At 35.5% G+C, this 22,874-nt stretch overlaps 1 protein-coding gene across 3 annotated transcripts in view; it reads right to left on the bottom strand.

Annotated features, from left to right (window-relative positions):
- Window positions 1–16,945, bottom strand: part of LOC141907883 (uncharacterized) — a 38,252-nt gene extending 21,307 nt beyond the window's left edge. Inside the window, exons 1-35 of one of the 3 annotated variants that reach the window (XM_074797641.1) lie at window positions 16,713–16,945; window positions 14,931–15,062; window positions 13,681–13,965; window positions 12,923–13,258; window positions 11,780–12,115; window positions 11,203–11,472; window positions 10,376–10,471; window positions 9,361–9,435; window positions 9,239–9,280; window positions 8,342–8,386; window positions 8,133–8,207; window positions 7,846–7,893; window positions 7,582–7,611; window positions 7,451–7,501; window positions 7,303–7,365; window positions 6,802–6,885; window positions 6,287–6,334; window positions 6,161–6,199; window positions 5,966–5,983; window positions 5,841–5,888; window positions 5,698–5,751; window positions 5,519–5,566; window positions 5,123–5,191; window positions 4,653–4,682; window positions 4,366–4,404; window positions 3,979–4,134; window positions 3,804–3,839; window positions 2,333–2,350; window positions 2,161–2,208; window positions 1,675–1,752; window positions 1,495–1,542; window positions 917–1,000; window positions 693–737; window positions 558–608; window positions 205–240 (exon numbers count right to left, since the gene is read on the bottom strand). In XM_074797641.1, the coding sequence (XP_074653742.1) occupies window positions 205–240; window positions 558–608; window positions 693–737; window positions 917–1,000; window positions 1,495–1,542; window positions 1,675–1,752; window positions 2,161–2,208; window positions 2,333–2,350; window positions 3,804–3,839; window positions 3,979–4,134; window positions 4,366–4,404; window positions 4,653–4,682; window positions 5,123–5,191; window positions 5,519–5,566; window positions 5,698–5,751; window positions 5,841–5,888; window positions 5,966–5,983; window positions 6,161–6,199; window positions 6,287–6,334; window positions 6,802–6,885; window positions 7,303–7,365; window positions 7,451–7,501; window positions 7,582–7,611; window positions 7,846–7,893; window positions 8,133–8,207; window positions 8,342–8,386; window positions 9,239–9,280; window positions 9,361–9,435; window positions 10,376–10,471; window positions 11,203–11,472; window positions 11,780–12,115; window positions 12,923–13,258; window positions 13,681–13,965; window positions 14,931–15,045 (2,944 nt within the window). In that variant the 5' untranslated portion in view covers window positions 15,046–15,062; window positions 16,713–16,945. The remainder of the gene's footprint in view (window positions 1–204; window positions 241–557; window positions 609–692; window positions 738–916; window positions 1,001–1,494; window positions 1,543–1,674; window positions 1,753–2,160; window positions 2,209–2,332; window positions 2,351–3,803; window positions 3,840–3,978; window positions 4,135–4,365; window positions 4,405–4,652; window positions 4,683–5,122; window positions 5,192–5,518; window positions 5,567–5,697; window positions 5,752–5,840; window positions 5,889–5,965; window positions 5,984–6,160; window positions 6,200–6,286; window positions 6,335–6,801; window positions 6,886–7,302; window positions 7,366–7,450; window positions 7,502–7,581; window positions 7,612–7,845; window positions 7,894–8,132; window positions 8,208–8,341; window positions 8,387–9,238; window positions 9,281–9,360; window positions 9,436–10,375; window positions 10,472–11,202; window positions 11,473–11,779; window positions 12,116–12,922; window positions 13,259–13,680; window positions 13,966–14,930; window positions 15,063–16,712) is intronic. The other 2 variants (XM_074797642.1, XM_074797643.1) reach the window with 2 other exon arrangements.
- Window positions 16,946–22,874: the final 5,929 nt, after the last annotated feature.

Below are 22,874 nucleotides of genomic sequence, written 5' to 3'. Positions count from 1 at the left end.
GATAAATTCATACAGTTCACTTTTACTATAAAATTCTTACTTAATTTGATTTAGATCTGAATTTAAAAAAACTGAGGGGTTATGATTCTAGTGTTGGGAGTCTCTTGTGAGGAGTTTATGGGATCAGGGTAACTATGGAACAGGAAAACTATGGAATTGATGAACAGATTAGAATTCAAATCAGACAAATTGACTTTTACTCACTTCTATAAACTACGATTCCCTGTTCATTTAATTCCTCTGAAATCACAAATAGAAGTAGAACGTAAATTAAGCAATGCATCAATTCGTGATAAAAAGTAAAACAAAACTCATCACCTTCAAAATCACATTTTACAAGCATAAATGATGTGGTATGGCGTGATATGATATGTGATATACGTATTTTATATATGTACTTGATGACATTGTATATGATAGTGGTATATGATATGATATGATATGTTTATGAAAAATATGATATATTATAACATGCTTTATGAAAAGAAGCCTCAACACGAGGAAATATATCCGACATTTAAATGCAAGAATTGATAGAAAATCATTAAAATACAAACCTGTAGACATTGATTCTATTCTCTTTTTCACTTCACCATAAATTCTATTAACTAAGAAATAGAAGAAAAACGTTTGAATTATTTTTCGGTTCGTGAAAACAAACAAATTATCCGCATTTTATCAAACAATTTTACCATTCGACTTTTCTTTCCTCAACAATTCGTTGATTTTACTTGATTCTAAAAAACCACAAACAAATTTCTATGATTGACAATCTTAGTGAATAAATGTATCTAATTGTTGATTGTAGATGTAGATGTATTAAATGTAGTTTACTGTAGATGCAAATGTAGTTTACTGTAGATGTAAATGTAGTTTACTGTAGATGTAAATGTAGTTTACTGTAGATGTAACTTACCGTTATCTAAAGCAGTTTGAGTAGCAGTTTTCAATGATTCATCAGATTGTATTGCGCTAATGAATTCATCCTTGAAATATTCCACTGAAATTCACATAAAAACAGCAAACATAGACACAGCATTCAATGAGTGTGGTTTCATTATAAAACCGTTGTTGCTTTAAGTTTGCATTTTGACATTAAAAATACCAGTAAACCATGGTTAGAACCCCATTTTCAGGGCCTTAACCAAACAATTAGGTATATGACGGAAGAGCGATTTCTGGTTTTAATAACGAGCAGTTTAACGATTCGTTACAAGAACTTAGAAGAATTAATCGTCCTTTCGGGGACAATGATCAGTTGCAGAATATTTCAGGCTAATGCTCTTAAAAAACTCAAATTTTGTTCACAGTGAAAGTCCTTCATGATGCAACAGTTGGGACCGATGAAGTACAAGGCATTATAAAGAATGGTATTTCCACTGAATTTAGATTTGCGGGATTTATTCCCTGAAATATGTTGGCGTTTGATAACGGCATGATTATGGAATGGAATTAAACTGGTTATCTTAAGTTTTTTACGGACTTATACAATACCTGCTCGATCCGGCAGAATAACTGGATCTCGTCCAGCTGAATACAAGTCTACAAATTAGATTAAATTCAAATAAAGATTCCTTAAGTTTGTGATAAACCGATTTTCCTGATTCTCGACTAATTTTAAGTTTACTGTATTGAATTCCAATTCCAACATACAGTTTCAGTGTAGTCACTTACCAGTGCGGAGTTGTGTCGGTATATTCAGCGTTACAGTCACTATCTCTTCAGGTGTCTTTATTCCCTTAAATCTACCGACTGTAATAAACATTGATTATAAACATCAATAAGATTTAAAACATTACTAAATTCCATTATTCAACGTCAGCCCATCTGATATGTTTAAGAGCCCTTCTAAAAATATCCATAACGAATTTCAATGAAAAATGGCAAACCATTCGGAAGCTACAGGTCTCGGAATGCAGGGCGAAAATGAACTTTTTGGGCTCAAAAAAGGTCACAGCGTTCCGCATATAGGACAAGCTGTATAAACATTAACCAGTGGACTAGTTCTATTGGTCTACTCATGGACGTATAAACTAGACTAGTTTATACGTCTATGGTCTACTGGTTAGCTTGCTTTCTATGTACGACACTCGGATCTAGGGTAACCGATATCAAAACAATCCATTCAAGAGTCTTCACACTTTGTAATATGTACAGTACCTGTTCTGTCTTTAAACTCTTTATCGGCTAATTCACGAAGTTTAGAATCTATCAATATAGAAAATCACTGCAACTTATAAAAAGGTAAATATGACGAATTACAACATGAAATCAAAGACAAGTGCGCAGTCTACTGTACTGAGAATATTTATAAATATCAATCAGAACTCACTTATCTCTTCTGGACTCACTGGAATATAAATAGATAGAAAATCAAACAGATTATTCATGATAACTAGGGGTCCAGGGACACCATGCCTACTTGGGAAGTGGTGTCAAATGCTCAACAATCTAACAATTTCAATATTCAACGCCCCCTGGTGACCATATACAAAAACCAATGACCTTAAAACCCACCACAATCATAGAACATGTCAGCATCTACGATTTTGTAATTGATTGTGAAAACAAAATATGCCTCGTTACCAATTTAATATGGAAATACTAAGTTATTCTGACTACTATTCAACGGCCCCGGGTGACCATATGCAAAACCCAATGATCTATGTCATGAACTACAACTTTGCAATTGATCATGCTAACAAAATATGTCTAGGCACCAATATAATAAGGAAATACTAAGCTATTCTACTATTCAACGCCCCCTGGTGACCATATGCAAAACCCAATGACCTTGAAACTCACCACAATCATAGAACATGTCATGAACTACAACTTTGCGATTGGTCATGGTAACAAAATATGCCTAGGTACCAATCTTATAAGGAAACACTAAGTTATTCTACTATTCAACGCCCCCTGGTGACTATATATATAATGTCCTTAAAACTCACCACAATCATAGATGATGTCATAAGCTACAACTTTCCAATTGATTGTGGTAACAAAATATGCATCGGTACAAATAAAATATAGCGATACTAAGTTATTGTATTATTCAACGCCCCCTGGTGGCCACATACAAAAACCAATGACCTTGAAACTCACCAAAATCATAGAACACGTTATGGGCTACAACTTTCCAATTGAATATAGTAACACAATATGCTAAGGTATCAATTTAATGTGGAAAAACTTTTTCCCACCTACGAATGAGTACTGATGACACCAAGATGGCCGCCAATTGCGTCATAATTGGCAGATCAAAAATACCTATCTCAGGTATAAAACATCCCTTTCCAAAGAATACCCATCACAAATTGCAATGAGAAATGGCAAACAAGTAGGAAGCTAAAGGACCCAGAATTCCGGCCAAAATTGACATTTTGGGCACAAAAAAGGTCATAGGACGGCCATCTTGAGTCCGATCGACCCAATTTTTGCTGATGGGCCCTCGGGGGATTCACATATATCCGAAAGATCAATGTAATTGATCAAAGCGTCTTCAAAATTACCCTCAAAAAGTAAAAAGTGCTAATTTTGGCGAACAACAATGGCTGCCAGCCGGCCATCTTGAATCTGACAGGGCCAGTTTTTGGGCTGAAGATGTGTCTAGGGTAGATACATGTGTAACCCAAATATCAAGACGTTACCTTGAAGCGTCTTCAAAACATCCCAAAATAACTGGATTCCGTCTACGGACGGACGACGGACGAAAAGTGAACGCAATAGTCCGCTGGGACTAAAGTCCCAAGTGGGCTAAAAACTGGTTTGTGATTGAACCATGTAAATTATATACAAACCTCCATATCGTACAACATTACTATCCACCAGAGTTTCTGAAATGTATCAAAGATGTTTGAACCATGTTACATGACGTGCATTCATTTACATGAACATGTGACATGTGCATTCATTTACATATAATATGCGACATGTTAAGTGCATTATACTTTGAGATATAAAATCGATATTTACTTTCATTCATATCAGTGATATATTTAAACGCCTGACAAACTGAACTGTGAATTATTCTGTTCAATTCCTCCTCGTTTTTTCTCTCTTTATTTTCCTCTTGTTTCAGTTTCTCTTTGAGTTCTTTCTGAAATCTTTCAGCTCGTCCAGCGTACAATTCTAAAAGTGATTCGTCAAGATAAATTACTAGGAAAATTTCATCAGAACTGAAATTGAGTTCTCAGAAAACAAATTGAGCAATTTTAAGAAATATTTGTAAATAGGCCTATGTATCATCATGAAAAAAATGAGAAATTGAGTTCCAGGAAAAAATTGAGCTCAGGTTGAATCTTGGAAAATGATGGAATAAACCCTGCTGATTGTGATGCAATCCATACATAAACCTCTTACCTCTGATAGATTTAAAAACTGCGATTTTCAATTTAATTTCTGAATAAAAGAACATAATTCATGATTACAACACGGCATTCGCTTCCGGTGACATCGAGACTTCTATTCAAATCTATTCAAATTTCTGAATGAAATTCAACCTAACAAGTTTCTGGCTAATCAGAAAGAAACGAGAAACTCCTAGAAAATGTAATTTGAAATTTGTCAGCTGATAATTTCTTTTAAAACGTCTGCTTTCGACCCTAGACCTCGGTATTTATAGTTTGTTACTATTATTTAGTTCTTACCTAAAACATCTCGACTTATTTCATAAATACCTAAAAATATAGTTGAACAATGAAATAAACTAATGAAAAAATAATTTCCCAAAATGGAGCATTTTGACAGAAATCACCCTCGGCTAGCCTCTTATGATGACATGATTTGGATATTTTCGGAGCCACCCCATTTGATACATGCATGACAATCAAAACACGGTTTCTTCAAACTATGATTGATTTTGTACTGACGATACTGGGTAACTTTTTGGCGTTTAAACACAACTGATTTTAATCATCTACGATGAACTCAGTCTGAATATTATTCATATCGATACAAACTGTCACCTAGCAACATTCTTAGTTTAACACCACTTAAAACTCGGCTCTGAATCAGATGCCTCTGATAATCTGATGACATCGATAAATTTCATCTTCAATTCATGGTCATCAAATACTCTGTAAATTTAGTTCTAGAGACAAAGAAAGTTTACACTTACTTTTATCTAGTTCTGTCGAATGTTTGTTCTCTTCTAATTTCTGCAAACTTGAACCCAATAAAACTGATTCTACAAATGAATACATGAATAGAATAACATGAATATTGACAAGTCTGGTCAATATTCATGTTATTCTAATGAAATTACAACACATGAAATTCATGAAATTCTAGTTTGAACTGATCTGGTAGATCAGTTCTAACTAGAATTTCATATAAATACATCTGGGTTTTATAAAACCTTAAATTTCCCACACAGCAGATGAATTTCGACAAAGTTACCAATTGTTCCACATCACCGGGTCCAGCTGGCTTTATTGTACCTTGGATTTCTCATTAACGAAACGATTTGTAATTATCGTGAAAAATAATGAAAGAACAACATTTTCAGTCTTACCACAAATATCTTTGTTCACAAAACGCTTCCGATCGGCCACTTCCATTTCTGTAAAACCAACCATAAATAATAGTTTCTACTACATGTTTTTACTATTGCGGTGTAAAATTGTATCTACTGTACATGTTTTCAGAAGATCAAAAAAATCTGAATAAATTTTCGATTATAATGTAACAAACCTGTCCTTGTTTCATCAGTTACTTTCTGGTTTTCTATTTGTGTGACGAGGTTTTCTGTAATTAGACAAAATATGTTTAATATGTAATCAGTTTATAGTTGTAAGCCCCTTCCTGATAGATTCCTAGATTAACTGAACACTCACCATTCTGTTGTTTAACTTCTGTTTGAAGTGTTTCTTTTACAAACATATCTATAAATAGATACAACTATATTTCAATTAACAGACTTAGCACCAGTTTAAACATCGTAGTGAATATTATCACTTACCAGCAATTTCATCAGTAGCTGAAATATAAAGAAAAAGTATTAACCACAGAACTTACGAATACTTCAGTATTGTACATGTACATGTACAGAGAACTAACATGTACATGTATAGAGAACTCACATGTACATGTACGGTAGATTATAGAGCACATGTATTTATAAACAGTTGAGGATAAAATGAGAATTAAAACCTACGTTTAATGTTGAATATTCCTCGTTCACATAATTCAGCATCTACAGTAAAAATAAACACAATCAATTATTCAATGATTCCACAACAAACTCCACAGTATTTTTACTGAAATGATTTATTGAACCTACCGGACATTTTAGCAAAGAAAGCATCAATAGATTCAACTGCTGAAGCAACTGAAAATATAGAAATTCATTATAACCGTTTACTGGGGATTTGAAGCCTGCGAAAAAATAGCTGAATGTGATTCACACAGAGCAGTTGCTCTTTTGGCACTCATTTCATTTTGCAAATCCATTCACTGAAAACCTTGTCAGTGGTATATCGCTAACGCGACCCCTTTAGTATAGGCAGTATACGGAGCTCCGCGAACCGACCATTCTCAGGACTGGGTGAACAAATCCATAAATACAGATAACTCCTAAATATTGGTGACACAGTGAATCACTGAACCCTGTTCACTACATGACTAATCATTACTAACAGACATCTGTATAAATCTTGAAAAATGCGGAAGACATTTTTTCAAAAAGTTGGAAATTTTCGTCAGTAAGTTTTTTTAACACTTTTTAAGACTCTCTGTAACTGTGTAGTGAACCCGACATCAAACTGGAACTCAGATAGAATTCATAGTTTTACTGACCATCTCTGATGAACTGTTTCTCTTTGTCTGTCAGGGGTTTTTTCTCTTCATTAGATTGCGTCATAAAACTAACATGAACTTCATCTGAAACACGGAAAAAATAGATTTGAAATTAGTTTAATTGAAATTCTGTTTCATGCTGTATCATTACCCCTAGTTTATATCACATCTTATTTCTTAAATAACAATTGTAAATTTGATTATTTTGTTGTAACTTGAGTATTTCTGAAGCTCTAGTCTGACATTTTTAAGATGAAATTTCCATCACAAATTTTGATGCATCCAATTTGACCAAAACGGTACGAATTTAGGCAAAGAAATTTAGAGTAACTTTCCATTTCACGAAATAACACACTGAATTATAACAAATTCCCAACTGGTCGCTTCTATCAGGTTTATAGATTATTCTCAGTGGCTGCCATGCGGCCATGTTGAATAGAATTCGCTACATTTCTATCAGCAAAGCTGAATATTTCATTTGAACACTAAATAATCATGTACCTTCATCTCTATTGTAAACTACATCAGCGCCATCTATTGACCTCTTCTTGTTCAGTAATGTATCTGTAATACATTTACAAAATGTGTTGACAGTAGAATAATAATCAATAAACTCATACACCAATAACTGTATACAATCAAATCTTACCGATCTCATTTGATAGTTTCGTTTTTAAATTGTTTATTCTCACGTATTTTCCTGTCAACAGATAATAACAAACACATTTGAATCGATGATTCGAGTTGAAGAGGAAATATTGAGTCGTTTCGTAAACTTACTTAGGATTTCTTTCACCAAATCTAACACACCTGAAAATATAAACATTGATGAAACTTGTGTTAACTTAAAACACGTAAACTAATCACATGTGCATGTTAACTTACATGAACATGTTTACCCAACTCACAACTTACTATGTATCAATCAAATGTCAATGCACACATTAATCACATGTGCATGTTCACATAACTCACATGCGCATGTTTACATACATCACATGCGTACATAAACTTAAAACAAACTATAGGTAAACGATTACTTACTTTGATCACTTGATAACTGTCCAAACAGGAATTCTCTGATAGCTATTGCTGAAATGAATTATAGAAATTATTTGTTCAATAGTCCAATAAACTGTGCATCAAACAGTTTGAATTACTGCTGGATGAAGATAGGAGGCAGAAGTGTCATATTTAGAGAGACATGCAGGGCACCAATCAGTCGGTTCTGCTCTTCCTCCGGCAACTGAGTCGTCACTACTCTTACCACTCACTACTCTTACCACTCACTACTCTTACCACTCACTACTCTTACCACTCACTCCTCTTACCTTGTTTATCCTTATCTCTCGTTAACTCCCAATCATTCTCAGTTCCGTAAACATCTTTAATTATTCTGAAAATTTCTAGAAAGAAAAATTGACAACAAATTAATTTTCTAAATGAATTCATCGATGTTAACAAACAGGTAGTTGATTTATCGATGAATCATGTGAGTTTATATTGTTTTATTGAAATGAAATCACAATGAATAATATACCTGGACTGAATGACTTTTCAATGACCTCAAAGTCTTCAGTTTTAACTGTTAAACAAACAACACAAATATTAGCTACAGATAAACATGAAAAAAGACGACATCTAAAAACGTTTCTCGCGTATAGTTGATTTTCAATGGGAATCCTCTATTGCCGCAGAACAGCTGCAGATCCAGGATTTCAGGGAGGGGTGCACAAATTAGTGGGCGTTCTTCCGCAGAAAATTGTTTAAAATTAGATGCGTGGATACGTTTTCTAGGCACGATCAGAGTACATGTGACCCGGAACCAGTCCAGTCATTCAACCAAACACATCAATGAACGATCGATGAAACACCATGAACTGGAGGACTGCCGAAAAAAGTGCCGGTTAACGACGACAACAACGCTTAGGCAAACACATTATCAGGGATTTCACATGCTTTTTCTTATTTCTCACGAAAAGTTCAGTCCCTAAAAATAGCAAGGAATTGCCTCCTTGCACCTGGTGGATCCTCACTTGCTACAAGTGAAGTCCAGGATTTAGTACGTGAATATGGAATAGTTTCTGAAAAATCTAAAAGTTTCTTGGTCCAAATTATTTGGTTTATTTCATTGCGTAAACGTGTTTCCATTGTATCCAGTGAGTTAATATAAGAGGCCATTATTATAAATGTGCTTCACAGATAGAAATAATTGTCAGTTAATTGCATTAAACATCTACCAAAAACATACGATAAAATAGTCAAAAATTACGTTGTTAACCATAAACTTAAATTGATAATTACGGTTTTGATAATGAAGCAAAATCAGTTGTATATCATTCAGATGATTAGTGGATAATTTCTAAAACTATGAACTGTATTCATGCGAGATATTCTATATGTTATAGAAATAAAGGGTTAATAATTCTATAAATACCTGGCTGAAGTTGTTCACGTGTTTTCACCCAATACTCATGATCTACAAAGAGAAAACAACACCTAAAATTATCAAACCGATATCTGAGAATATGTGCAGTAAATCATGTGAGAGAATCTTACCTTTTTCATACCAGGTTTCACTTGTCCAACGCAACAATGCAATCGCATCTTCAGGTTTCGGAACCAAACACGGTACTGTAAATTAGAGAACAGAAATACTGTTTGTCTACATGATGCACATTCACCTGACAAATCAACCCAATAAAGAAACAGTGTGATTTGGATATTGTTGGAGCCACCCACTAAAGATAGTCATGGATACTAATGCTATGAGATAATTGAACCAATGATACCGCGTAATTTTCTTGAGTTTAAACCGGTACTATTTCGGAATCACGGATTTACAGAATTTCTTCTAGTTCGCAATAAATGGTAACTGGGACAAGGAACCGGGCGCAAGTTTTCATTACCGATACCCGGTAGGCATATGTGATAATTTATCACTATCGTCACCGAACAACGTAACGATACTTCCCAACGAGAAAATGGAGAACCTACGTAGGCAAGTAATCAAGAACTGTATCTGGCTCGGATCCCTCCAGCTGTGTACACTATTTTTAGATTTCTAGCATTCTGTATATTATGATAATCTACGATCGCAACATTTTGATTGACAATGAACTAAATATTTTGTAATAGGGCTAATGTGCACCATGATGGCTTGTATTCAAGACCAGTTTAAGACAGTTTTAGTTCTGTGGCCAATATGTCTAGTTGAGCTTAAACCAGTCTAAGCTCATTTTGGTCCAATAGCAAATCTAACAACTTAAGACCAGTAGAATAGTTTACGACCACTTTTGGAATAAAACTGTGCAACTAGGGTCCCGAGATTAAAAATGTGGACTGATAATTGAGGAGCAACCACTGTATCTGGCCACCTGGGGAACCCTCGAATCCCTCAAGCCTTATGCACAATTTTTCAATTTTAAGCTTTATGTAAATGAATTATTACAGAACTTACAATTTCCACATCTACAAAGTTCATCATTAGGTTTTCTACACCTAATACAGTATTTCATTCTGCAGTTTGTTTATTTTTTTTAAAGATTTAATGATGGTTTTAGGTAAAACTTACAGCAGCCACGACGCCACAGTATAAACAGTATTATCAGAATCAGTAATATCAGTATACCGATTACAGCACCAAACACTCTGCCTCCATTTCCTGCATCTGAAACGGAAATTCAAATTAATCGGTGATGCGATTGAATTGAATTATATAAAGCTAGAAATAGTTCCATTGTTACTATTGATAAAAGTAACAGCAATTGAATTGAATAATTAACTAGGTCAAACAAAAATTAATTGTTCCTTAATTTCAAAGCTCAAATAGTCTCTGAATAAAGTAAATAAGTTGTTTTTAAAATGGGAGAAAATTAATTGTTCCTTGATTGGGTCAAACAGCCTCAAGATAGAAAGTTAAAGATGCTAAATCATTGTGTAATATTTGAATGTGATAAATTCACAGATAATAATAGAAAACGCTCAATTCTGACGACACAGAGAATTACGTCATCGCACACGGATTTAAATCTGATGACGTCACGAGACTCCTCCGCTGTGCTGACTAATCTAAATGATTTACACTTTAGGTAAAATACAAAAATTATTTTTTTGTAATATGTATGTATGTGACGCTTTAAATGAATGACGACTTACACCTAGTAAAATGAGACCCAATAATAATGACAAATGACTTAGTAAATTGAGACTTTGAAATATATTAATAGGTTTTGTGACAATTTAGAAAAATAACGACTTTTCATAAGTAAATTGTTTGATTGTGTAGAAATGATTTCGAGTTAAGAGATGATGGCCTCGAGTTTTATAATGTCATGGAATTGAATCATTTGAATCTTCAAATTCATGTAAAATTCATCCAGTCGTGACCCGGAATCTTACCTGGTTCATCAGTTGGACCGGCGTGATGATAACCAGCGACATCAATAACCCTTTCATTAATACCGTCAGTCAAACACCGCCCTCTATAGTCAGTTGTGGTACTGTTTACGATAGGTATCGTTATATTCCACTGAGAGTTTGATAGTTTTTGAACGACAGCTGGAGGGTCACATGTAACTTGCTGAGTCAATGGGTTACTATTAACTGTTACAATATACGCTGCGTGTGTTTTATTTTCACTCGATTTCTTGTAAACTGGTGCAGCAAAATCTGATCGAAAAACAAACAAAACATTAGTAAAAGTAATATCTGACCTAGCACAGTTCTTAAGCCCTGTCATAGTAGACCCATCTTCTCTCAGCAGGGATTCGAACCTGATGACATCGTGAGACTCTGCCACGTTCCTCCCTCGGCAGGGATTTGAACCTGATGACATCGCGAGACTCTGCCACGTTCCTACTTAGCATGGTTACATTGTGACATGCTAATGGCGAATAGGTCTGTACTACCACTGGGGTCTGTATTGTTGCAGGGAAAATTATTTATTTCTCGAATTCGAAAAGAAACTGTTACTTACAATGAACAATGATTGGATTAAATTGCTGAGGTTCTGGAAATGTAAGGTTCTCCTTTACAGCACATCGAAATGACGTTCCATTGTGCAGTTTGAAATCAGCATTGAACTTGTACGTCGTGTCAAAACCTTTTAAACCCATTTTGAGAGGTACTTTACGAGGTTGTGGATCAGGAATTGGCTCCCATTGTTCAGAACCTCTTCTCTTCTGCTGGTATATCACTGTAGGATCGGGCCTTCCTATCACTGTTCTACAAGTATATTCTACAACATCTCCTTCATTTCTAATGTCAGGTTCTCCGGTGAAAGTATCTGGTGTTTGAATTTCATCGGGAAAATCTGAAAGATAAAGATGCAAATACATTTTTGGATGATATCATGTTTGTCCACTTCAATTTCACTGATCGGTGCAAAATCGTTGATTTACGTGAGGAAACGTCCGTCCATAAAACATGGTAAAATATTACTTTCGCTCCGAGGAATGTGTGTTTATCAAGGGCGTCGAAATTTGAATCGACGGAAATATAACGGTGTAACTCCCGACATAATTATATTGTAATATAGTTTATTTGTTTTTGCAACAATACATATCAACGATAGGTGGCGTATCTATCGCACTCATGAAAAGAATCCTTTATTCTGGTGAGTTGTACGTGATCCTATGGTCCCGGTTCAAGAAGCTTTGTCCCATATTACAAATTAGAAATCCCTGATATAGCCACGAGAATACCCGAAGACGACAATTGTTACAGAAACGAACTTTTTATGTCAACATTTTAACCGATTTCGCTGCAATTTTTCCATGTGGGCTCAAAATCTTAAGCCTAGGCCCTAATCATAGAAGGTGAAAGAAATCGTTTTCTAGTAGGTTCGATTTCAAAAGCAAATACATGCACAATCATATTCTAGTCCTTTTAATGTTATTATTAACAATTCGCTTAAGTATTTGAAATACCTTCTTTGGACCAAATATTAAAACGAAAGAATTTGAAAACATGTCATAGGCACGATCACCAGTCGTTATGAAATAGTAACTCTTAAATCTCAAACTATGGGCAGTTACCAATAGAATAAACGATGTAACATGCATTATTGTCACTCTGATATCGTATGAAAAATCTCTCATGGAAATATTCTCCAACTTACACGTAACGTTCATTGGAGTTTGGTGTAGTATTTGTTCTTGAAGTGTTAGTTTCGGTAGCTCTATCCCATTATACTTCCATAACCGACATTGAATCAATATTGCGTACAGCATTAAATTAAACCGCATCTGATTCCTGTTGATAACTCCATCTTTCACCGGAGTATTCACGCCTTGATCGGGGATCTGATCAATATCCGTTGATCCTTCAGTAAATCCATCAGCATACCATTTTACCGCCATGTTTGAATTACCGATCTTGCTAGTGGCTTTACAAGTACAAGCTAGTGATGGTTTGAATTCATGCAGTTTACACGGGTTTTCATTTATTTTTATACCTACAATACAAAATATATACAAAAAATACCAAGTGCACAGGAAACTTTTATTCTATTTACCCAGCATTATTTGATAAGTGCTGAATGAAAGGATATGCTGACTTGTTTCCACAGAGAATAAGAGCGTTGGAATTTGGCACAAAAAATACATGTATTGTCAGACAACCGACAATGAACAGTAAATGTATGAAGGCTACTGGTTTAGTAATTGTCATCCGAGTCAGTACCAGAGATCTGTCAATCAGTTCAGAAAAGACGATAAGTTCTTGTAGAGTCAACGTTTGACTTTTCCTGATGATTTTATAATCATGGCTTATTTTCAGCCTATCCCAGCAACATTGAAATTGGGTTCCGTTGCAGAGGAGAAATAAATTATCACGTGACAAGCCGATTCTTAGAGTTCAAATTGTCACCATACTCACTGATCACATCTGATTCATAGATGTGACTTCCCTTTATTCCTGCCGAGTTAGTGGCCACACATTTATAGATGTTTCCAGCGTCAAGTACAACATCCCAAACTGGTGCTGATGCTGTAGGTAATGCAGTCCAGGTGCCTCCATGATACACTTGTAGCTGGAATTCTACATCAGTCGCTGTAGAGCTGCTCTGTTTACAGGTAATACTGACAGTTTTACCTTCCTGCGACAGTAATATGTTTGTACCCGGTAATACATTGACACTGTCCAGTACAACTCCATCAGGCGCTGAAATATCAAATACACAATATACGTAATATTCTTGTACCCGGTAATACATTGACACTGTCCAGTACAACTCCATCAGGCGCTGAAATATCAAATACACAATATACGTAATATTCTTGTACCCGGTAATACATTGACACTGTCCAGTACAACTCCATCAGGCGCTGAAATATCAAATACACAATATACGTAATATTCTTGTACCCGGTAGTACATTGACACTGTCCAGTACAACTCCATCAGGTGCTGAAATATCAGATACACAATATACGTAATATTCTTGTACCCGGTAATACATTCACACTGTCCAGTACAACTGCATCAGGTGCTGGCAATATATAGCTTTCTATTGTCAGAGCCATTGTTCAAAATTGACCAATTAACATCTCAATTTCATTCACCTTAAACCGACTTCAGAGCAACTACAGCCCCTTGTTTAAGGAAATTGTCTTCCGAAAATTGTCACCGTTTGAAGAGGTTTAACAAGAAATAAACAATCATCTGTTTGATATTTTTCAAAACTTATATTCACACGCATTTATCCATGATTTTAAGACACAGCCTGTGAGATGCTGCCACGGTCAATATTCAAACTAATTGTACCGATTTAAACCCTTTTCAGTCTGACGGTACTTCTCAATACATTCAGAGGCTACAGAATCAATGTATGTGGATATTTGGTACAATTCAGTCGTTATAGACAGTATACACTTACTGCAGAACATTGTGTGGGGAATTCCTATGATTACTGTGACATTGAGGTCAGGTCTAGGCTTTTCCATTGTAAAATGTAAACACTTAAGAGATTGTAGGTTTTTTAATTCGAAGCATTAAATTTTATCAGTTCAAGTGGTTGAATAACTACCATTTTGTCCCAGATGTTTCCAAAGTCTGGTGATAAGTTTTATCTTATGTAATACACATTCCATATATACTCTACGATATGTTCTTTAACGTTTTCTTACCGGTATTTCTCTTAAGTCTAAACGCTTTTGGGCTGTTGTTGTACGCTATGAGATAAAACAGTAAAATCACGCAGATCAATACGAAATGCTGCAGATTCCTCCATAGATTCTTCATCTTGATTCATTCATTACCTGGAAATATAGACACAAACTTCAGATCATCATCACATACAGAAAACAGTTAAACACATCTTACAACGACGCTCTTGCACAGGGAACCTCTTGTCGACAAGCATTTTTTTGAAATTCTATAGACGAGGTGTTCAATTGTTAAGATGTAAATATCTCTACCGGTATGCAAAAAGAATAGAAAATTAATGGTGTTCAAAAATTAAAAGTGTTCTGGTTTTACCGCAGACAGATATACATCAAGTCTAGGAGACTAGTAGGTCAGGGTCCGATTCACAAAAAAAGGTGAAGAAAACTTGATGAGGTGAGGACTTAAGTTTTTAATGAGGACAGTAATTCAAACTCATAATGGATTTCAAATATAACCGTCTGGAGTAAACCAAACTCTGGTGTGTAGTGAGTCTAGGAAAAAGTGAGTTTTTCCTTAATGAAAAAAAAAAACGGTTTATCAGAAAAGTAAAACTATTCTATCAAACTAAACCATTCTAAGTGAACCCATTCTGATATGCACTTAAAAGTCTAACAAACTTATACATGATCGATTTTTAAATTCACATGTTCAAGAAAATATCTGAAAATTTGAAAGTATCGTCTTGCGCGTTATAGCTCATTCGAATTCAGAATTGGTTCCTATTTGTTACCGGTAGATAATCGATCGAACGCTCATACAGAAGTGAAAGACTGTGCCCCGCCTGTAACGTAGTCAGAGAGGAGATGACCTGCATTTCATTAATGTTATATGATATGCGTGATAATTCCATCCATTTAAGTACATCCAGAAACTCTGAAATATTAACGAATCCTACCCCACAAATAGCTCAATTTATCGAGTTAGGTTTAAGTTTATAAAAATCCCTCCAGTAAATTGTGTATATGTATATACGTGTGGTATATTTTGCTGTATATAATTCAATCTCTGTACTTGCTTTGTCTGTAAATTGTTTTACTGAAAAATTGGATCTTAACTTTGTTATAGAATTATTTTCCCATTTGCTTCGTCTGAAAGTATATATGTATAAAATTCTGTTTATGTTTTGTAAATTTTTATATTTCATATTTTGTATTCAATCTTGCCTCCATGTACCATTCTTATGGTTGGAGTGAAATAAATATCTTATCTTGGTATAATTGATTCGATTCTGAAAGGATCTTCAGTCTTGGCAGAGCCGGCAAGCGACTGATTGGGGGTTTGCGATATGATGGCCGAATTAATTCTAGGAATAAGATCGTATTTCTTTAACTACCTAGGAATCGAAATTACGTTTCGGTTTAGTAGTTCTCATTTTAGAATCGTCGCGGAAGTTGAGAACTACGAAGACGAAACGTCAATTCGATTCCTAGGCGACGAATGAGTTAACGAACTATTCCTAGTATAAATTCGACCAGCATTTCAATTTCATTTGTATTTTTGGTAACGTCCAAGTGATGGATAGTCACTGCATACAAGACATGTGTACATCAAAACCAGGAGTCTCGCTCAGGGTCCAATATTACAAAACAGAGTAAAAATAACTTGAATCTCTCAAGTTCAGCTGCTATGATTGGTTACTTCAAGTTTGTAATGAGGACAACAATTCATATTTAACTGTCTAAAGCTTAAAACTTTTCATGAAACGAAACCCAGATGTGAAAAGAGGAGGAAATGATTTTTACCTTAATGAAATAAAAACAAAGTGAAACTACTCTAAATATCCATAAACAAAGCAACTAATCCTCGATTCTGATGCATTTAAAAAGTCAAAAAATCTGATCGATCAATTGTTAACTTCACATAAGATGTTCTATCAGCCCGAAGAAAATATGTGGAAAAATGGAAGTATCCTATAAAATACAATCCTTAGAGGGTGAATAATAGAACTATGAAAATGTATTGAGTCAACGATAAACGCTGTGCATGAATAGAATATGAGTCAATATAAATGATAACACCTGGTAAAACACATCGGTCGGTTCATCTACATATCATTGGTTGGTAAATATCGAGGCACGAAGTGATTGGTTGGTAAATATCGAGGCACGAAATGATCTGTGAACCGTCTGATTAAATGAAAAAATGTGTAACTGCAAACCAGAGACTAAAACAAGGGTTTAAAGTGAGACAAAGTGAAAGTAACTGAAATGAACATATTGATAAAATGTTAAGATCATTAGAATGTGCTTGATCTAATAATGGATGAATAGAATACGAGTCGATATAAATGATAACACCTCTAGTCAAACCTGTCTCCAAGAAGGTCATTTGGCAATAGAGCTTTGAAGTTCACTGTCCCAACAATGTGGAATGTTTGACCGTCCAGTATTCCGGAATCCTCATCCGTCGATACTTCTGAATGAAATCTTAAAACACATCTATTTTAGGAAAGCTTTTACCATCGTGTAATGTATCTTGTTTGACCGAAGTAGTTAAGAGGAAAAAAGAAAAGAAATCATCAAGAAAAGAATAAGACAAACAAACTGATTGAATGCGAATATTGTACTATATTTTATATATCTTTTTAGGGGAATCAGGAATTGATCATTTTCTGGGGGCATCTAGAGTAAATCAAGAACAAAATGAATGACAAAGACTTTCTACTATATTTGTTACATTCCTAATCCGGGTTGTGAGAATATTTTCTTGGCAAAAGAGATAAGGGGAGGCTTCGGCCTTACTTGGATCCGCCCCTGAAGATGATTGACAAGTCAATTTGGCACTTAAAACTCCTCATAAGAGTCTACGAACTATAGGCCATTGGTAGCTGAATATCATAAAATATATACTGCCCTGTAAACTGAATCATTCTCCATGTGGATTTTGCTAAAAGTGGAATTTGAATGATTGTTGAAGTGGATTGATGTTTCTTAGTCTAATCTACAAATGCCGTGTATATCAAAAACTTAAAACTTAGGCTAGTGAATCATACCTAATTGTTTCTCCTAGTCGGCCCGAACATTTTTGTGAACTAGAATAAGATATGTAGTCAGTTCATTACTAAAACTGTCGGGTCTGTTATTTTTAGAAAGAAATAATGTATGCATGCAGCTGATTCAACTTTTGAGCTCAGCAGATTATGAAAAATAATCAATCGTTTCTAGCCTTATGTTTTGCATATGTATAATCAGTAGTCGTTTGCTCAATGGCGCTCTCTAACGCCTATTGCGAGTATATTGAACAGTAGCGTAAGAATAAAGTTCAACATCATCTTTCACGGGTTCATCAGTATCTTTCTTCAAATGGCGCGCCTTTCCGGCTTCGGTATTCACGTAACTATGTCTATCTTTGTCCTTCTCGGCTCCGGTATTCGTGTAAGGAGTTGTGTGTTTGTCCTTCCCGGTTTCCGTACTCCTGTACGTATCCTCTTCTATCCCGGGTCCCATATCCATATAAGGAGTTGTGTCTTTGCCCTTCCCGGCTTCCATATCTATATATGAAGCTGTGTCTTTACCCTTCGCGGCTGCCATATCCATGTACGGAGCTGTGTCTTTGTCGTAGCCGGTCTCGATATTCACGTACGGATCTGTAGTAACTTTCTGATCGCTGGTGTGCAGTTTGTCAGTCACAGTAACAGAATCTATGTCATCATACAACTCGTCATAGACGTCGAGTACCTGCGGTGTCGTAACCTCCACACGACCTTCACCTGGCAATCGCCTGCGTCTGAAAAATGGGTTATTAAGCGGTGAAGAGATTTTAGATTTCGGATATTTCGGTCATTATATTGAATTATTCCTGCTGATTTGAGATTGACTCAGCCAGTAATCGGCGCATAGGTAGATACAAATTTACGAATGAAGACATCTTTTTGGGAAACGTCACTGATTTATCAAATTATTTCACGTTTTGATATGACGTCATAGGGGGATTATCTTAGATATGAAATCTGCCCGAGATTATTGAGTACAAACCTGCAAATGACGATGACAACGATGATAACGATGACGAGGAGGAAACCTATAACTCCACAAGCGATGTAAATTATCATCATGGTCCAGTCAGGTTTGTGGTCCGGTCCAGTCTGTAAACCGATTTGGTCAGAGAAAGAAAAAAAAGGAAAACTCGAAGGATGTAGAATATACCGGATGACAATTCGCGAGTATAAACTAGAAACAAACAAGAATAGAATCAAACCTCAACACAAGCTGCAAATATCAATCAATTAATCATTCAGTTTATATCATAAAATTCAATTCGCTTTTATATCCTAAATCAAGGTTCACAGTTCAGTGGGTTTAATTCGACTCTGTGTCTGGGATCCGGGGACTTTATTTGACAAGTTTGTTGGATTATTACTTAAATTTATAATGACCTTGTTTTTCGAGGCCACATTTTCAGCAGTAAGCAGACGAACTCTGAATGAAAAGGACGAAATTTACAATTAAGATAAATCAGCAGAACAGAGGCCAGTTGCATAGTCATGGCTCAGACTTAAGACTGGTCTAAGACCAACTTAGTTCTAAAATCAATCTAATAACTTAAGAACAGTCATGAGATTTAAGACCACTTTTGGACTTAAGCCATGACTGTGCAACTGGGCCCAGATGTGAAAAGGCAGGGCTCGTGGTAGCGATATCGAGGTCACATATTTTGCAATTGCCCGTACTGTTACCTTTTGTGGCAAAATGTGAAAAATGAGATGAATAATGATAGGTGAACTGTTAATCGGAAGCCAATGAGACGAGTGAGATATCAATTCAAGATTATTTCACAAAAAGCATCGACAACAAAGAAATGATTTACATATATGATATGATTTATGTAGTGCGCTAAGTGAAATAGATACTGACCCTGATTTACTGATTTCAGTCGCCGGGATTTGATTCAAATCTGAAATGAGAAAAACAATTACATGAAGAAAGTAACTTAGACTGTTTGTGGTTTGGTTTAGTTTGGTTAGTTTACTGACGCGTGCATTAAGGCCACGCAAAGAAATATGGTGTTCCTCATCGACCCCTTTTTGGTAAAGTGACAAGAACGGCCGATACTTATTATTTTTACATCCCTTTTGAAATAAAAAGACATAAATAAAAAGCCTTATTCCCAATTCCAAAAGTGACGAGGGCGACAAATATTTACTTTTTAAATGAAGAAATTCAGGTTTTTAGATATCAAATATACAAAATTTAAAATCAACAACTCATCAAGCGACCTTGGAATTAGTAGTTGACACAAGAAGATATGTTTGTATGGAGATTAGAAATGGATGAACAAATGACGGGTATATGAAAGAGGAAGCTACAACAAATTAAACTGTCGGCTATATATCCGTTAAACAGAAATATGAATTTCACGCTGAGTCGTATGGCCGTCAATGTTAGGATATTTCTATAAATTCCAGAATGCATTAAAATGTACATGTCATACGCTACAATAAACGCACTTTTGATACGTAGCTGCTAAACTATAAATTCATGCAATTGACTGCGAAGTAATTTAAAAGTAACAGAGACGCTGTGTTTCAATATTAATTTGTTTTGATAGATTCGATGTTTATTTAGTAGCAGGATTCCAGACTGGGAAGGTTCACATTTTAAAAATGTTACTTACCAGTTCGATGAACTACGATTAGATCAAACTGAAGATAATCAAAATCTGTTTGGCCTTCCTTAAGAACGAGACATCTAAATGTTGTTCCATTGTGCAGTTTGAAATCTGCTTTGAATTCTAGTGAAGCAGAAGTAATATGTTTCACATTTCTAGTTATACGAAGCAGTTCGTCTGGAATTGTTTCCCATTGTTCTGAATCTCTTCTCTTCTGTTGGAATATAACTGTAGGATATTTAACACTAGTTCTACAAATATATTCAATCGATTGTCCTTGTGTTTTAATATCGGGTTTTCCATCGGGAACAGGCTTCGGATAAATCACTGAAACGAATAAATAAATATGAATAGTCTATGAAACAAACGCACAAACTTCGAATAATCTATTGAGGTCCTTTTTCCACAATGTGACCCCCCCAGCAAAATCTCTAGTTTCGAATTTTTAGACTACATTTCCCATCACGTATCGTCCTCCACAGTCGTTTGTTTACAGCTATACATAAATTAGCCAGAATGAATTCAAACTGATGGCTTTAAATGATCAAAGTTTTCTTGGGGAATCCCCACAAAACGCTCCCCTCCTCTCGCCAGTACTCGAGAACTGCCCACAACAAAGAAAGGCAGCATACGGGCCTGCAACATCTTCTCGGTAATTTATTCACATGACTGGCCCTTGATAAATCCCCTATTTGTTAGTATAGCTAGACCTATGTACGGGAGTCTCAAACACCGACGGTGAAACGATCTGTGACGTCACGCGCGTAATACCTCAGGTTCATGAATTATCATCGACAGAAATCTATGAAATCGACACAACAGAAAAGCTATCATTGGTTCGAGTGACTTACTTGAATTATGCGTCTTATTTCCAGATTTTTCTGCGCTGTTTAAGTTTCCAAGTTGTAATAAAATCGTGTATATTATCAAGAACGAACGTGTGTTCATCATTGTGATACAGAGTACAGAATAAAGGAAAATAATCGAGTTCCACTTGGTCTGATAATTGAGGAAGTTAAAGATAAGATTTTGATGATCAGCGCCGGTGATACATTCAATATATTCGAGCGTTGAGCAGGAAGCGAAAGGTGTTAAAATCACTGGTCGTCCTTCAATAATTGTATGACCTTCATATCAGCCCCGGGGTCCAAAGTCCAGCTTTCTAATTTTCTTTTGTACAAGATATAGAGTTTTCACCGCTTGAAAATGTTTTAAAATCGTCGAAAGTTTCACTAGAATTTTAGAATTTAGGTCAGAAAATGAAAGATGAAATTGTGGCATATAGGCCTGTATAAGTTTGACTCTTATTCTTGAATACAGTAGACTCCGCTCAAGTCGGATCTTTTGGAACCGCAAAAAAAAGTGTCCGACTTGATGAGGGATATCCGAGTTGGATGATATGTATTTCTTAAATACTGCCGTAAAAACATATTTCAACATCCGAGTTGCGGTTATCTCCGACTTGATCGCTTACCTCCGAGTTGATCGGTTATCTCTGAGTTGAACGGATATCTCCGAGTTGATCGGTTATCTCCGAGTTGAACGGTTATCTCTGAGTTGAACGGTTATCTCCGAGTTGAACAGATCCGACTGGAGTGGAGTTAAATACGTCAACAAACTCACCTTTAATCAGTTACATCTTAAGCTTTTCGTTGAATTTCATGATTTTTTCACAAGAGGTATCGGTGCTCGTTTGATATAACGGGTGACATGTGCGAGCACCTTTAGGTGTGAAGAAATACCAGTCGGGTAAAAGAGGTCAACGCCACGTACGACAAGAATGGTTTAACAATGTATCGCATTTTACACCTATTGGAGTCAATGAACTATTACTTTTATAATCCATCTACGCTCCATAAACTGCGGGTCTCTACTAAAATCAATCCATTCCACTCAAAATAAGGTATACATTTTTAGAAACTGAAAAATCAAAAATTATCAAACTTTTAGATATCAATTAGAAAATCTTAGTGAAATACAATAAAAGATATAAAAGATAATTTACGAGAGATTGTAAAATACATTCACGATGTCGGGAAGGCAGAAGTGTCAGAGATGGATACAAGGTGTAATTTTGACTACTTCATCTACGGAAAAAGAGGAACTTTTAGGAGCTGCAGGACAAAACGACTTCCTGACAATTGCATTGAAACTGCTGTAACTGTGACGCCGAATGATAGAGCGGGTACTGTTAGTGAATAGTGTCTCCACATCTGACTCGACAGTCACCGCACCTGAATGGTCACCAGTCGCCACACACCCGACTGATAGTCACCACAGATAAATGTTCACCACAC

The sequence above is a fragment of the Tubulanus polymorphus genome, chromosome 6 (assembly GCF_964204645.1).
Source record: "Tubulanus polymorphus chromosome 6, tnTubPoly1.2, whole genome shotgun sequence".
Classification (NCBI taxonomy): Eukaryota; Metazoa; Nemertea; class Palaeonemertea; order Tubulaniformes; family Tubulanidae; genus Tubulanus; species Tubulanus polymorphus.
Note: the sequence above shows the minus strand (reverse complement) of the source record. Positions and strands in the feature narration are given on the sequence as shown.